Below are 17,846 nucleotides of genomic sequence, written 5' to 3'. Positions count from 1 at the left end.
AAAGTAAGGTAAAGTCTGCAAAGAGTTTTCAAAATAAAACACTGCACACAGGGATGTGGATCTGGAAATACAAGTGACTCAAATCAATGAAGTGAAGAATGCCCCTGTCATTTTTCTGCACTATCAATTATGATGATAACCAAATGTTAGGCTGTTAATTAATTACAATCAACAAGCATCTGCATCTTTAAGAGAAGACAGATGTTAAATCACTCTAAATAACTACAATAATGATGATAATGGGATCATTTTTCACCTTCTAGTGAAGAAAGGACAAAACCTAAGCAGCCTTAGTGAGTCTAAACAAGAAAAAGCCAAAATCAAGCATCTATTTCAAGTACCAAAATATTTTGAAGAATCTAAATTTATCAGTTTGGTTCTAGTAAACATGAATAACTAAGAGCAATCATGGCAAACTTTTTTGAGAAATGTGGGCCAAGATGTTCAATTTTTGTTTGTGTATCTGCTTCCCCAACTGTTAAAATCAACAAGTGTCAGATTCTATTTTCTGATCTGTCCAAGAATCTGGACAGATTTTTACCACACACCAACTTTAAAATGAGGAGAGGTCAAGAAAGCAAGATTCACTATTTGCCCAAATGAAAAAAAGCTGTTCCTGCATTTCCTACAAAAGGCAACCTAAAATTTTATTAATTCTTTAGAAACAGACAGTGAAAAAATGAATCCATGAGTAGTTATTGACTGCAATTAAAGCACACTCCCAGGGAAGTGTGCATTCAGAACAACATCAGCTTTGCAGGAAGTCTGATTGATTCCCAGAACCACCACATCTCCAGATCAACCAGTCAGGTCTTACTAAAGATCTTTTTTTGACATCTATCATGATCGTTTTAATAACAGTACATCTGTAAGGCAATAACTTCCATAAAAAGGAAATATGAATTTCAGGAGCATAAGAGAACTTACTGTTCTGTGCAACACAAGTACTCACATTTAAAAGGCTGGTGATGGCATCAGGCTGTATTTTTTTTACATCATCATAACATGGCCACACTATTTTCCTCTTAGTCTGGGAGACTGAACCATCTGTTTGGTCATTTTCTTCTGAAGCACTGCATTTTGGAGGTACCATTGTCCAATCATAGGAAGGACCTGTAGCCAAAATCTCTTCTACATAATAATCCCACTTTTTGAGGCTGGACATATTTACATTTGGCTTCAGTGCCTATTTGAAACAAAGTGTTATTATAATGACATGAAGGAAGCCTTTGAATTTAAGATTTACAACACAATACCTAAATTCTCCAGATTATTCTTAACTGAATTCTACAATGGTGAGTGTACTGTGAATTTTCTAAAATTACTCAAGATACAGCCCAGTCTAGGGGACAGCCATCATATAAGACAGAGATATAGATAATGTGATTCAATCAGATTATTATGAAATGTGTCTCATTATGACTCTAAACTCAGTTCCCCTTTAAAGACAATTTTAATAAAAATTCATACAGTTTAATGAAATCAAATAGGGAACCTCATTTAGCTCCCCAGGATGCATGAATACATCCAGAATTTGGCCCTTTAAATTATATTTCCATTACTTTCAGATACTGTTCCAATCCATCAGGTAGGGTCAATTTTGTCCACCAAACACTTAACTCAGTTCAGAACAATTAAGATATCAAAAAGTACTCAAGGAATCACTCAGAATAACAAACCATCTGTATCCACCTGTATATAAGAAAAATCATACCTCCATTTCAGCAGGGGCATAGAGGTAATTAAAGAAAATAGGGCTCCTTTTGTGCATCTTTTCAATACATTCCCAAATACAAATTCCTTTCTTGGCATGTTTATCTCCTTTATCTTCAAATAATGTCCCTGAGGAAGAGAAGAGCAGCAAAAAGATGGTTTTGTGATAATGCTCAACAAATGCTAAAGCACAGCCTAAAGGAATTTTACAGATTGAAGGTATAGTGAAGTCTACTTTCAAATGCCACTGCAACAGGAAATAAAGAAGATAAATAATAAAAATTAACATGATTTTGGAATAAAATGGTTGCTCTAGCCTAACCTGCCCCACAGCTACAACAGCTCTTAAGAAAAGCATTAAAAGTGATCATATGCCATGGGAAGCAGCCCACAAATCAGAGAAACTCAGAGCATGTTTTAGTGGACAAGTGCCAAGAACAGCCTCAGTGAGGTGGCTCTGATGGGAGCTACTTGGGCTTTGGAGCCACTAAGGTTGCACATGACAGATGGAGGAAAACAGAAAATATCAAAAGGGAAACACTGAAGATAATGCAAGAGGAAGAAGTGGGAGGTATTCAGTGGAAAGGCTTTTTTTTCTTGAAACTTTCTGCACTCCCTGATGGACTCACAGAGACTTTGTTTCTCTTAAAAGAAGGTATTTAGTAGGGAAAATGGAACTACGTAGAAAAATTGCTAAAAATCCTGAGGCATAGCAATAATTTCTTCCACTTTCTCTTAGGGCCATCAGAGGCATGGCTCAGGAATCACTGAGACAGAAAACCCTGCGTGTTCTTCACCTCCATTCTGCTTTCTAGATCTGAAATATAATTTATTATGTGGTCACCACACGGCTACTGGACCATCTCAACACAGGCAAATTTTTGTAGGTCAAATATTGAGGAGGAAAAGATCAACAGCTACAAAAGCAATATGCAACACACAAAGGTAACACATACCATGTTCTAGTCTCTCATAATCTGAATCCAGGAGAAATGTTTTAAATCGATTTGATATGTGATGAAAAGCCAGAAACTTCAGATAATATTGATTGAACTCAAACTCAGTCGGGTATTGGTTATGAATCTAAAAAATAAAATTTAAAAAAAAAAACAAAAAAAGGAAAAAAGTGGATATTGAGGTATATTACAAATAGGTATGTAGGAAATAATAAAGTGAAATGACAGCAAAACAATTTCCCCATGAATGCTGAAAACAAATTGCAAGTGTCACAAAAATCCTCCTAACATTTTGTCCAAAATACTTTTTGGCCAAATAAATGTATGTATTGTCTATGCTGTAATAACATTCCAGAGCAGATAGAGTGAACTGTGTAATAAGCAGTATTATACTCTATACAAACCCCATGATTCTTCCAGGAAATCCAACAGGATATAAATCTTCTGTGATAATTCTTGAGTCACCACATAACTTCACAGGTAAAGATGCTACTCCTGGGTGTGGCTGGAATTCAAACTTGAATTGAAAGGTTTCACATTGGATTTCTTGCTATTGCTCAGAGCCCCACAGGCAGACAAGTACAGAGACAATGCTGCAAATGCCATTCCATCTACCACTCCTGAAACAGCCAACTTCTCAAGTACTTACTAGTCTACACATATTTCTTCCTTCTCAAAACATGACCCAAAATACTAGAGTATGAAAAAGACCCCACACTGAGGAGGTGTCTTGCCATTATTCTTATAAAACAGCAAAAACCATGTCATTCCTTAAATTGTTATCCTCATCAGGCTGTGAGTCTGTCTAATTCAGAGAATGTCTCCAACATGAGTCAGGAGCTGATATTTATTTAAGAAAAACTACACAAAATTATCAGAGTGCAGCACTGTGAAATGGTTGGTTCTTCACAGCTGCTTCTCTTTAACATTATCATAAAGAGCCTGGTGTAAGATTTTAAGCATGAAGTTAATATTCATGGCAAAAATTTAGCTTTAGTTACTGATATTTATACTTGATATCCATATAAAAGGAAGGATTCTAAAAATCTTGATGAGATAGTGCTTGGAGAAATTTCATGTGTTAATTTAAAATTTGCTCTTCAAATAAGTTTATGACTCATCATTATTTTCAGAATAAACATGGCATTTAACAGAAAATTCCTAATTGCAGGGGAAATAAGTACAGCTGGCAATTGAAAAAGAAACTGCTGATTGAAATTCACATTTGAAATAAGTCCCACTGTGCTTTGTCCAGCTCCACATCAAACCTGTAACATACCTTTGGTTCTGCAGTCTTCCTGTGCTTGTCTTTTGCATTCCACCACTCATTTTCCTGTTCTACATTTTCTCTCTAATCTCTTATCAGTTATTCCCTTAACTTATCAGTTACTCAATGGGTTTTTTTCAGTACTGATGGGAATTGTTATTAAGATTACTTGAAGCTCTTCACATTTAAATTTCCACATAGACCAGCCAAATAAAGGGGGGAACAAAGTGTTTAGCAAGGAGAGGTTTTCTACTGAACATCCAACAGTGACAGGGAAATCCCTGAAAAGGACCTAAAAACACCCACACAACATTTCAGAGAATTTGTTGTTATTATATCTCAATGTTATCTTGGGGCTGGGCATTTAAATTGCTAAGATACTGTTCAGACATGTCAGTTCAATATTTAATTAATTAATTATTTAATCCATGTTTTTCCCCTGATATGATCTCGTACACTGCTTTGTAAGAGTAGAGCTAAGCAACTTCTTTTTCTATAATAAATTCAGGACTTCAATTTTATAAACAAATATTTACCTCTATTTCTAAAAAAAGAGGTTTTTTGCCATATCTTCTTTAGTGCATATTTTCTTCTTGTGTTGGAAGAAGGTTTTTTTAATATACTGTAAGAAGGAAAGGCAACATTCTGCTATTTGACATGAAATATATACAGGGTCTTAACTTCTACTTATGGTCCAACAATTACTTTAATACATGTAAGAGTTACAAGAACAAGCTGCTGATAAAATCCTGTCATGGATCTAAATGTTGTGGATGATTCCCTTTCTGATTTCTGGATGCAGAAATACTGTAATAAGCTATTACAATATAATTTACTTTTAAAGAGAAAACAACTATAAAACATTTCTCTGATATAGGTAAACAATGTAGTAATTGTTGTTGTCTTAATCTCAGTAATATATGAACATTTAAAACCTGATTAAACCTGTATGTGTTTCTAGTACTATGATTAGAAAAACTGAGGATTTTTGGAGTTCTTTTTAAAATTATCATGCTCCCACTGAAGTATCTCCTAAATGTATTTAATTATCTTACAGCTGTATCAGCCTCCCTTATATTTTGGGTTTATAATTCCATTAATTAATGGAATTTAATTCCTTTAAAAATTATCACTTTTGACTTAGTATGCATGAGGAACAGAGTACTCCTGAGGTCCTGTGCTGGTCATGGCTATGAGGCTACTCCTGCAAACCCTGCAAAAACTGAGCACATCTGCCATGGGAGCAGCACTTACCTCTCACACAGGGCACTGTGACCAGAGCTCCTCACTGAGCTTAAAAGATGTCAGCTCTAGAAAATCATCCTGTTCTAATTATATTTATTAAATTACCAAATAGATTCAGGAGAAAAATAAGAAAAGCTTCCTCACTGACATCACTTGCATAAACTCAGTCTCCTTAGAAGCAGGGGAAGTATCTGCCAGATGCTGCTATTGTGAAAGACTGATTTTGAATTAATAATTCAGCTGACACCTGGAGATATTGGCATAAACAATGACTTTTTATAAGATGATGCAGTTCTAATTTAGGAATCACTGCTTCATTTGTTTTCTCTGAATCTTTAGTTTAACCCATGACATTTAATGCATGTACTGGCTTTGTGGTAATTTTCTTACTGCACCTAGTATATGGATTCTAAATGTTAGAGACTTTGAAAGGACCAAATGTTTGCTTCCAGTTAATGGGCAATTTTTTAAAACTGATCATAATATATTACACTTCAGGGTCAAGTTGCTATCCAATTGCAGCTGTGTAACAATTTGCACAGAAACCAATGAAACTTCACAAAAATTTTCAAGTACAGATGTTGAGAAAACTTCTTTGTGAAAATTCATATGAAATTTCAACCAATAATTTGACTTCAAAATTATTTTCCCTAGAAATTACAACCAAACTGTTGGAATTTGGTGACTCAATACTATGCCATCATCATGAGTTAGAGGAGTAATTTAATTCTAGTTCTAGAAAAGTTACTCAGAATTGCATTCTCCATGGGACTTAGGTAATTTAGCTTACAGACAAGTCTGTATTATCTATATTAGACTGATCATGCTTCCCATGCCCTATCTTGGATGAAGATAAAACTGGGTAAAATGATAATAAGCTCTTCACATAAGAAGTTATTGTCCCCTTCAGATGGACAAGCTGAACTGCTCCTAATGGTCTTTTTTACCAAAATTTTCCCAACATTTTGGCTGGGAAAAGAAGGCAAGTTCCCAAGAATCCCTGAGCTAAGAGACTGGAAGGATGCTATCTCCACCACAAAGCAGAAAATACACTTCTCTCTGTAAAATGTATCCAAGAACCTCTATATTTCACAAGATAGAGTCACACACCTGCTGAGCACCAAAGCTGCTACCTGAGGTGAATTACAAAGGTAATGTTCTTGTATTTCCTTGACACATTCACATGTGTGCAACCTGAGGCAAAATTGTACCTGACAGTTGTCAACAGCAGGGATTTATCCCACTTTGCATTTCATTCTAACTTTTAAAGGTGGGCTGATTATAATCCACTATTCCACGTCCTTAGAACTGCAGATTTTGTTAAACATAACTTAAAGAAAAACCAAGAATTCTGCCATGAAGAAAACATGGTCCATTCTATTTCCTGACAACAAACCCAAATCCTTGAATTTAACTTTTAACTTTCTTCTGGATATGGATAACCCATTTGTTTCCAAAACCTGTGTCATCTCTGAATCACTTGAAAAAGAAATACTGCATGGGTATGTGTGGATAATCTCCTTGTAAGGACAACTTTCTAAGATTTATTACAGTAAAACTGAAGCAAAGTGTTTCCAGGGGCAGAAACAGGCTATGTCTACTATGGCTACACTAGCAAGTAATCAGAAGCAACCCAGAGCAGACAAACAGACTGAAGCAGCTGCTGCTGAGGTCCTGCAGCCATACTACACATCTGTGGTTTTAACTGGACTACATTTAGTCCATTTGAGTGGATAACTTTACAATGATGACCCCAGTGGTTTTAAGCTAAGTGACAAACCACTGGAGCAAGCTTAAATTCTTCCCCCAAAATATGCAGTACACTTGCACCAGATCAGCATCAAAAACAGTAAGGGGAGATGCTGGAAGGATTCACTTCCAATTTACACTACTGCTTAAAATCAGAGGTTGGTTTACTCAACTCTGCTAATGGATGGTGTTCTGCATTCAGCCAATTTAAGCTTGGAGAAGACACCTGAAAGCAGAGAGAACACAGCACCACGACCAAGACAAATCATTAATTTACAGAATTGAATGTACCACCAGGCAAATGGGTTTCAGTATTAGAGCACATGATTATTTTGTCCTGCTGTAGCCATTGCAACCAAGAACATGGTTTTTTTTCTGCTTCAGAGAAGGATCAATAACCCTAAGCCTATTGTGAGAAAAAGTGACATTTGGGCAGATTAACTTATTTGAACAAAAAATGCAGTACTGATTGTCTTTAGAGAAAGCTCCCAACTTCAAATAAAAAACAACCTTATGACCACAACCACTGGGAAATGGATGAAACAGAAGATCTGACAAATATTTCTAAGGTTTTCATAAGTGGAATGCTGTAGGAATCAATGCAAATTCCAAGAATACAATTATTAACTTCTGAGGCAGCAGTAATGATGGCTGTTGGTGTTTAACATTCAGACAGAAACAAAACTGGGGATTCTTTCCATAATGTGTTTTTCACTCATCTTCTTAAAAGCTCATTCATTATCAATCTCACATAGATATATCTAAAAATTGGTTTGGGAAGTTATTTAATCTGTGGAGTTTTCTTCAGGTAGCAGAGTAAGACTCCTCTTTGATGCAAGTATTCACAATGAATGTGTGTTTCCAGTAAAAAGGTTGGTGCTTTAACAGTTATTTTCTGTGATACACACTCCATACATTTAACACAGGTTAATAATGTCAAGGATATTTTCAGCTTTTTCAGTGAGAAAAATCAAAGGAGTGGGAGAAGAAGGACACAAGAAGAACTATGCAACAACCCCTCTTATGTTTGCATCCACAGAATCTCTGCAAAGAATCTACATTTAGTGGTTTGAGATGAAGAAAAGGACAGACTTCAGAATTACCCAAAATTAGTATAATCTTAATCTGATTTCTTCCTACACAACACAATTGTTGGTGTCCATCTTCTTCTGATTTTTATGGATTGACATAAAAATTCGAACATCTCAGAACCCCTGGTTTATAGCTGTCATTGTTTCCAGAACTGGTGCAGTACAAGGCCTCTTCAAGACTCATCATCAGACACAAGGAGAAAAAACTGTCTAGTCAAGGTACTAGAAATCAGTCCGTTCTTCCTTCTGAATAAAGGACTCTACATGCCAGTCATAGCTTAAAAAACTTCTAATTGAAACCTCTACATAAATGACCTTAATAGAGTAGTACTATCAACCATCTCTCTGAGTCTGCTTTGGGTCAGTCTCCTCTAGACAACCATCCCAGCTCTTCTTGAAGTGCAATTAATAAAACCCAAGGAAAGATCTTACTAGTCTGCTCCCAAACCTGTATCTATAACATCTGAAATATTGAAATACACACATTTCTTTATGAAACTGTTATAAATACATATTATGGTATTAGCTTTTTGCAAATATTAAAGTGAATATTGTATGTGCAGTGTTGAAACAGTTTTTAAAATATAGTTTTCTGCATAAATAACACAGACTAATAAAGTGGCTTTATGATAAATAAACTAATGGCTTAGTTAAATAATACCTAGTGAAGACACCTACTACTAATGTACTAATTAATAGCACTGACCATCTATAGAAATTGAAAACTACAGTCTAAATTAAAACTAATACAAAAAAATAAGTTAAAACCACAGCCAAAAATCCACACATACTGTAAAAAAGCAGACTCAAAAAGTAGCCACGTAAAACAATTCCTGGAATATCAAAATAGCTTATAAATATGCAACAGGCTAATAAATTTAAGAAGTGTCTCCAAAACAGCAAGTATGCTCTTGGCTAAATCCCAAGCACCTGGCCATTATAACCTTTTACTTTATTATTGATCTCTTATTGCTTTCAATTAAACCTTTTAAAATCTACCAAAAAGACGAACCTCGTTTTTTACAAAACCTTCTTGCAAATGGAAGTAAGGGATTGGCTCACCTGATGCACACAGTCTAGGAACTGCAGGAAAACAGGAGTGAATCCACTTCCCTGGCAGTTGAGGGTGAGATTGCTGCGCTGGCTGAATTTGTGACCGAAGGAGAGCCACTCCTTCTCCACCAGCATCCTGAAACCCTCCAGAGTCCTGTAGAAGGGATCACTGAGTAACTGCACCAGAGACACCACCTAGATCACAGGACAGGATAGTGTGTTATGAGTGACAGAAGTCAGGAGAAACCTTCAGCAAGTGAATATAAGCATGCAGTAATTGCTTATTGTTCAAGAAAACAAAAGCCTTTGGATAAACTCAATGACAAGTATTTCATCAGGTACATTAAGCACTTTTATGAAACAAACCAAATGATATTCCACATGAAAAAGCTTCAATGACATTGAGACTTTATGGCATCTGTAAAAGCAAAACCTAAGCAGCTACAGACTTGGGAGGTGATTACAATGCTTACTACGTTTAAATTATGTTTGAAATAAAACTCCTTTAAAATAAACATTTAAAAGATAGTATCTACTACCTCAGCATAAAAAGCATTAAAGAACTGGACCTGAGGGTGACTTTAGAGTTTTTTTCCCAGTCAACTGCAGTCTGTTTTTATACACAGCATCTCAAGGAGACTTTAGAATGCAGCACAGCCTTCTTGCACTTCCAGCTATGTATCTCCCCTCTCTAGCTTCATTGTTTAGCAATGATTCCAATAATTATGGTCACATTCTTTTGGGTGCTTGTTTACCTGGTATTATGATGCTGGCTGCACATGAAGGTTTTATTTACCAGAATTATGGATATCTCTGTTTCTCTTCTGAACTGTGAAGCTAATGGACACAATGCATCTATTAAATGAGGCAGCAGATCTTGATTCACCTAATTTATAGTTTGAGGTGATCTGTCCTTGCAGCAGGTGTTACAGGCACTTTGGCACAAATTCAGTTTTCTCCCTGTGTGGTCTCCTAACATCACTTATGGAAATTGAATGGAAGAGAATACATTTCTCCTGTGTTTAAAATGTACAATGTTTAAAATGATAAATGAACAGTTGTGACAACTTTTAGCTTTCATTCTTATTCATGGTCAGGTGCAGGAATGCAGATCTCTATCTAAGCCTTAGAACAGTTCAGACCATCAGGACCTTTGGAATGAATTCATTTTAAGGAACCATGTCATGACATAAATTGCAAATGAATGCAATGATTCATGCATTCTGGTTTCTTTTCTGCTGCCACAACACAAATTTATTAATGTTGTACCAAATTATCTGCTGCTTGTGTAAAAAAAGCATGGCCTGGTGGTTTTTCTTAGTATTTAATTATTTCAAGTTTTTTATAGCAGCTTACTTGAGCAGTAATATCCCAGCCATCTTCCAAACAAACCATAACAGAAGAACCATTTTCCAGGAGCTCAGAGATGATCACACCCAATTGCAGTATCCTGTGAAGCTATAAAATATTATGAATGAGTAACACACTCTAGATAAATCTTTAGATAATATCAATAAATAGAATATTTTCATAATTAAAAATGTATTCCTGGATCCACATACAGCATAGTGAAATACATTGATGCAACTGATTAGGCAACAATAAAATGTAACAGTCTAAGGATTTCCATCTGAACTACAATAAAACTAAGGGAAGTTTTGAAGATAGGAACTTAAAGTATTAAAGCCAATGAGTACTGTAATAAAATAGCTGTCATAAAAAGGAGAATGGGAACAACACACTTGATAGATTTACTGGAGAGAAATTCCATCCTGGGCTCAACACTAAAGTAATTTCCTGTGAAATGTTAGGATTCCATAAAGTCACTAAGTACTTTGATGGGAGAACCCATGCAAGATATTTTCAAGATAATATTACTAATATTCAGTCCCATGGAAGTTGTAAATTAATGAATTGAACAATAATAACAGAGAAACATATTAGACTGTTGAGCAGACTGGCTAAAATATATGAAAAGAGGACACTTTAATTATTTGCACTTTAATACTCATTACACAGTGATGCTAAACTAAGCAGGTTAAAGAAGTTCAGGTGAATCTGGGCAATTTTACATTACTATGAGACTTCACATCATTATTACAAAAAGAAAAATCTGTATGATGATTTTACCATTTTTGTATACTATGACAGCACTCTTGGTAAACAACATAATAGGTAATACATAACCAATTCAGTTTTTAACAGCAGAGTGAAACTGTTCTTTGTGCAGCACTGAATATAATCCAACCAACAGAAGCAATAGGAAAGATGAAAGCCTGAAAGAAGGAAGGAAATAGTATAGGAAAACAAACAAAAGATGGCAAGAATAATCTAAGATCATTTATGCAAGGAAAAAAAGTAAGTTCAGGAAATACAAAAGGCACAGGAAAGTGAGAAGAAAATAAAATTAAAAAAAATAGGAGAAAAAAACCCATCAACCAAACAACAGTTAGACCCTAGAAAATTCATCCTTATTCATGGCAGCCAGCTTTCTTCCTGTTAAAAAACTGATGAATATGCTATAGAAATTGTGATAGAAAACCTTGACTCCTCTGAGCATTCATATAGCCATTATTTAGAAAAAACCCAACCCAAATAGACTAATTTTCCTGCAATTTTTATCTAAGACTGAAAAGAGAACCACTTTTAAAAGCAAGCTTGTTTATTCTTCTGTGCTTTCTTAGGCAGTAGAATAGAAGACAGGCTATTTTTTATACCTTTAAAGAGGAAACTGATATGCAATCTGGTTTTACAGATTCACTGCTAAAAATGCAAACAACTATTTTTATAATTTGTGTTCAGAAGATAGGGCAGTGCTTCTATTTTCTTCTCTGCATTCACATTCTTATAAAGAGATAGTCCATACAGTGTTAAAATCAATAATGTTAAACTTCTATTGCCCAGAAGAGGAAAGCATAATACAATGAAAACATTTCTGAGATGACAGATCTATGTACTTTCATGGGAATAGCAGAAAATGTGCCAAGTCAGTCATAAATTAGCTTTATCAGTCATAAATTAGCTTTATCACACAAGTCAGAAGTGACATGATTTAAACCACAGAAATGTGGTTTAAATGTAGTAAAGCCAGTGTGTGACATTATGTCCCAGTCCTCAGCAGAGTGAGCAGAGTGATGCACTCAAAGCAAAGGATGATTCTCTGAAATATGCCAAAAGAGAGTAACTCCAGGGTTATCTGCCCTTGATCCCTGGGCTGCTACAGGGGATGTGTTTATTCCATCAATTCAATGATGAAATGACATTCAATTATTTTATTTACACTTATGAACTTGCTCAACCACTCTGTGATGGAAAATGCTCACATGGTGGGGAAGTCAAGTCTTTTTCATGCTCTCCCAACTTGTCCCCTTCTTGAAAACCTTGGTGGCCATGAGCAGCTCCTGGTCTCACCTCAGGGAAGAAGTTAAAGCCACTCCTTGCAGCACATTTCAACCAGGAGTGCATTTCCTGATGTGCAACAACTGACATATTACTCACAAGTATTTCCTCTTTAAGAAGTCAGCATAAGTTTCTATTCTGCTTTCTGTGATTAACATACATAAAATCCTCTCTTCCCCATATCCCACAACAGATGTTTGCTTGATTTTTAACTTGTACATATCAAAATCCAGGGTGGGAACACATAGGAGGAGTCAAGTATCAGTTTTAAAATCAAAAAGTTCATTTATTGCTCCACACTTTCTTTTTCTGATTTTTAAAATCCATAAAATAAGAAAAATAATTTAAAAGCAAGGCCGTGCATTTATATAGATAGAAAACCCAGTCACTTCTCCTTGTGTGTGTGTTCCACGTTACAAAACATAAATTTTGTTATAAAAATGCTTCCCATATTTGTACATGTTATGATGGCATTAAAATAATAGCAATGCTTGTGTAATGGCAGAATAGATAGCATGCAAAGCCCTTAGAGTGAGCAAAGAACAGCTGGTTAGAACACAATAGTCCTCTGTCACAAGAGCTTGGAATTTATTTGGTGTGAGCAGAACTGCATATAGATTATCAGAAGTACCTGTCAGACAAATTACCTGTGGGAACCACTCTGACTCCCCAAGTGCTTTGAGGAATGTTGCCTCAGATTCAGTAGGAATAGTGCTGGGAACACAAGCTCTCATCAGCTTTTTAAAGCTCGCCTTTGTCTGTCGGATGTCACTGAATTCAACAGGAACAAATTCACAATTCAAAGCAAAATCAAGTTTGAACCCCTGCATGGAAAGGACAACAGCAGATGTAATTTAAAAGGGAAGCATATTTTTCACTGACAGTCCTCTTAAATCCCAAAGTCTTGCCTGTTTTATTGCTAAGTAATTAATTCCTCATGAAAAATCTGTGTAGTTAAACACCTGCCCAGGATAATAAAAAAATATAATAAAACTCCTTGCAAAATGTACCACAATAAAATCACCCAACTATAACCATAACTGCACAGCAGTCATAATTTCAATAATAATTAGAATTATTCTAGCAGTAATAGTGGTGTAAAACCAAAGCTGAGTGACAATCTGTTCAGTTTTTCACACACAACATGGTGTACTTCCTTTAACATTTTTAAAGCTAATCAACAATAAACAAATAAAAACGAAAAATATCTGTATGGATGACACATGAACAGTGCAGGACATGTTTTGGGAATTCAACAAAGCAGAAAAAAGTAAACCTCACACCCAAAAAGAAGCCCCATAACTGCAAACCAGCTGAGTCATCTAAACAATCACTGGATATTGAGGGAGTTGTTTGTCTGCAGTACCTTGTTCAGCACAGAGCAGCAGCTGGATGCTTCTCCTAGCAGAATTCCTCATCTTTTATTTAACTTACTGCATTTAGCAATAAGAGAGGATAACTGAATTAAGAGAACAAGTCAGCTGACTGAAAAAAACCTCACCAAAACCCAATGGATTATGATGAAAAGGATAACATGGAGAACATTATTAGGAAAAACAATTCTCATGTATGAAACATCACTGAAGATGTTCATGCCAAACTTTTGGAGTTTTCTCCAGAAATTGCTTTCATTGAATTAAACTTGGCCTGCAAATAATCTTCATTAAGCTTCTTCACAGAATGCCAAGCAAAAATGTAGGAAAGTGAAAGCTCAGTTTTAATTCTGTTTGTATTTTGGCATGGTTCAAAAAGAAATTCAATAACTCAAAAATGCTAAGTTGTAATAATGCAGGACAAAAGCAACTGAGGAAAGTAGCACCATTTCTTTAAAATGTTGTATATTTGTTTTCCCCATCAATCTATGTGATGTGATGTGATATTTAGGAGAATAAAGCAGTAGTTTCTACTACACAGCTGTAGATGCACGACTGAACTCTTCACTTATCATTCATTAAGAAATCAAACAAATAGAAAAAGTCTATTATTAGTGGAATATAATAATTTAATTCCATGTAATTGATCCATTATTCTGGTACAGCATGTCTCCTCCACCTCCTGAGAGAACATAATTCAGAAAGAAATGAATAGTGATGTGATTTCCTACTACCAATAATGAGTTTTGACCTATTGTATTTCAAAAAATATGTTAATATTTTACATATGTTCACATTTTGAATAAGAAAGTAGAAAAAACCTGTTTTTTAAAATCTCTGAACGTAGAGATTTATTAAAAAATATCTGAATCTTGAAAACAAGTAAAACTACTAAGAATTAAAAAAACTCCTGTTTTTCAAACAACTGCATCTAAAACATTAAAATCTATCAAATAATATGTACAAAACTGTAGATATCATGGTCCTCATCATGTAATCAAAGCAGAAGTTTTGGCTTGGCCTTATTCTCATCAATTTGGCTTTATGTGAGTTTACTGCTGTCCACAGTAATGAAGGTTTCCTTCTCTGATAATTGCTACTCTGGCTAACAACATTTTGTTTCCTCCATAACATATTTCTATGTAATCTTGAATATCATTTACTGTTTGCAAAAACACGAGAATAATTAAACTCAACCAACTAAAAACCCCATTAAACATGAAAACACTGTCATTACCCTTAACTGAGATTTTTCTCCAAATATATAGAGGGCTGCTTGTCTCCTCAGAAGCTGGCTTTGCAGAAAAGAGCTGCTGCTGTAGGGAGGGGTGTTGTCTTTCCCTGCAAGTCTTGCACCAACATCAATGAATGGAGTCTGAGTGTTGATAAATCGGTTGCTTGAACGAAGACTCGCCCATACACCTTCATGAGGATGAAGAAGATTTAAAAAACATTTTGTGTGAGGCACTGGAGACCATAATTGCAAAGACAAATGCTTGAACATATGACATCCCTCACAGGACATAATTAAAAGCATGTACTGGAAAGAAACAGATTGGTAACAAAAACTGTCAAAACCATCCTACTGCATTGTTGTTTAACCTGAGACACTCTAACTCTGCAGAGTGCTTTCTCCACAGAGAAAACAGTTGCTGTGATATCAGTAATACAGTGATAAATCACAATTTGCAAATAGCAATGTCCATGTAAGCACATGGAAATGAAATTTCTAGAGGGACAGAAATGAGGAAGAACAGAAAGAATCAGAAAGCACAGAAATCCCAAAGCTAGACACAACATGAAGTGCAGTGTGATGTGGGACCACAGAGTGCAGCTGCAAGCAGCAGTTTCTGAATGGCATCACACCAACATCCCAAGAACACTCTGAGTCTGCATATTGTACACCTATATATACATAAATATATATATACACACTATATATTTATATATACACTATATATATACACTATATATATATATATACAGATTATATATATATGTATATATATATATATGCATTCTATAAATATATATACACAGACTATACACACACACACACACATATATATATATATATATATATATATATATGCATATAATATACACAATAGTGCATATTGCTGCTGCAGCTCTATTGGCACTGCCAGGGGAGGAAACTCCTACAGCACACAGACATGCTCTGGTCTCATGCTTGAGGTTTAGGGGATTTTAACATAATACAAAGTAGTAATAAACCAGATTGCCAAGGCCTGTTTAGTGTTAGAAGAAAAGACAAGCAGTAAATATTTTTCTGTTTCTTGTACCTCAATTAATACTCAGGATTTTGTGAGATTGTTTTTGTGTGTGCAATGTGAGGCATGTGAAAGGTATTGGATTCTCAGAGTATGAATAGCACTACTTGAAAATCAAATCCCTTAAAGTGCTAAATTTGGCGTCCAAAAGGCTGTGTGAAATTCTTTATCCCAATATGTAGTAAATCAGATTATCAGAAGAGACTCTTGTCCATAAATCTGTGAAGCAAGATATCCAAAAGAGGCACCAGAAATACTTCACAGTACTAGAAATTTAGATACTGTAGGACCAACACCAACCCCTCTTCAGGAAAATCCAATAATGTGCACAGAAGAAAAAAGATGTAGATAACAGTAAATTCCACTGAGACAGCTCAACCAGCAAAATAATTTTATTCTATTTTTTAGAAGCAGGATTGGGTTTCTATTCAAAAATAATTCTGTACAATAACTCTCAACAGGGACTTGTCTGTAGAGCTTAGCTTGTCTGCCTGCCTGGCTGCTAGTCTGAGATGTGAGCAGATGAATGCAGCAACTGAGAGTGGCTGGCAAGGAGCTCTGAGTCAGTAACAGCTCTCAAAAGCTCCCACTTCACAGCCAGCCACTTTTATAAAACACCTCAAGTAGTAAGGGAATGTGTTTAGCACAAACTATTATTCCAAGTCTCAGCTACTACACGTGAAATAACAAAGACTAGCAAGCAGAAATCACAGCAAACACTCAATAAGAAGTTCTCAGTCATTTGGTATGAAAAATGCAAGCTCCAACATAGACTGCTGTCCCCAAAGATGAAGTGTACAAAAAATTTTGTACAGTGAAACTTTGGAGCATTTCACACATGCACCTATCATTAGCATCTGTGGCACATCAAAAGCAACAAAACTGGCTACAAAAACATGCAGATGAACATTTTTACCAGCATGGGCAACAGTGATTAAAAGGCACAATTATGTTTCTATTGTACTTTTGCCTAGTAATTTATTTTTGTTAGCAGTATCTTGCTTTCATTATTTGGCATGCACTGTATTATTATTATTACTTTCTGATTTGACAGTAATCCATTTTCCCCTGTTCATTAACATTAATAAAAACTATGGAAAGAAATTAATTGACTAGGTAACAGTGTTTCTTAGCTATTTTACTGAAGCAGCAGGAATACTAAACTCTTTTCCGGAAGTGATTTTTAGCTGTTTAACATTTTCACACAGAAAATTTTCTACATATCACTCCCTGTTACATCACTGTCAATGGGCAAAAACCTCCTAAACATAACAAATCCACAACACTGAGCTAAAAAACCTCAAATTTTGTTAATGCAGAGACAAGCTTTCTGTCAGTATCACTTTGGAATGAATTAAGGCATTGTAGCAGAGGGTGGTAGAAAAGAATGGACACATTTCAGGACACAGAATACAGTACCTTGATGGACTCTTTCCTTAGTTGCAGATTTGGAATTTGAATGAGTGAAACATTTATCTCTGTAGCCAAGCACTGGCAGATAACAGTAAAGACAGAAGGAGGAGGAATGGAATGCACATTGCAGCGAAACACATTGCAGGAGAGAAGAAAAGGGTTACTTATTAATTTCCAAAGATCTAGCATATATTGCATTTCTTTATAGTACATGATTTATCAGACAGCACAGGTCTTAGGCATCACAAGACAAAACATCAATCAAGCCACAAAACCAATATAAAATGGGAAGGAGG

At 35.4% G+C, this 17,846-nt stretch overlaps 1 protein-coding gene across 5 annotated transcripts in view; it reads right to left on the bottom strand.

Annotated features, from left to right (window-relative positions):
- SBF2 (SET binding factor 2) overlaps window positions 1–17,846 on the bottom strand; it is a 230,070-nt gene that overhangs the window by 9,451 nt on the left and 202,773 nt on the right. For 3 of the 5 annotated variants that reach the window (XM_056494165.1, XM_056494164.1, XM_056494166.1), the window contains 7 exons: window positions 15,084–15,268; window positions 13,121–13,297; window positions 10,431–10,532; window positions 9,084–9,269; window positions 2,670–2,796; window positions 1,715–1,842; window positions 953–1,186 (listed from right to left, as the gene is read on the bottom strand). In XM_056494165.1, coding sequence (XP_056350140.1) covers window positions 953–1,186; window positions 1,715–1,842; window positions 2,670–2,796; window positions 9,084–9,269; window positions 10,431–10,532; window positions 13,121–13,297; window positions 15,084–15,268 — 1,139 coding nt within the window. Of the gene's footprint in view, window positions 1–952; window positions 1,187–1,714; window positions 1,843–2,669; window positions 2,797–9,083; window positions 9,270–10,430; window positions 10,533–13,120; window positions 13,298–15,083; window positions 15,269–17,556; window positions 17,629–17,846 lie in introns of all 5 variants that reach the window. The other 2 variants (XM_056494163.1, XM_056494161.1) reach the window with 1 other exon arrangement.

The sequence above is a fragment of the Oenanthe melanoleuca genome, chromosome 5, assembly GCF_029582105.1.
Source record: "Oenanthe melanoleuca isolate GR-GAL-2019-014 chromosome 5, OMel1.0, whole genome shotgun sequence".
NCBI classification, from domain to species: domain Eukaryota; kingdom Metazoa; phylum Chordata; class Aves; order Passeriformes; family Muscicapidae; genus Oenanthe; species Oenanthe melanoleuca.
The sequence above is the reverse complement of the archived record's forward strand: the minus strand, read 5'-3'. Positions and strand labels throughout refer to the sequence as shown.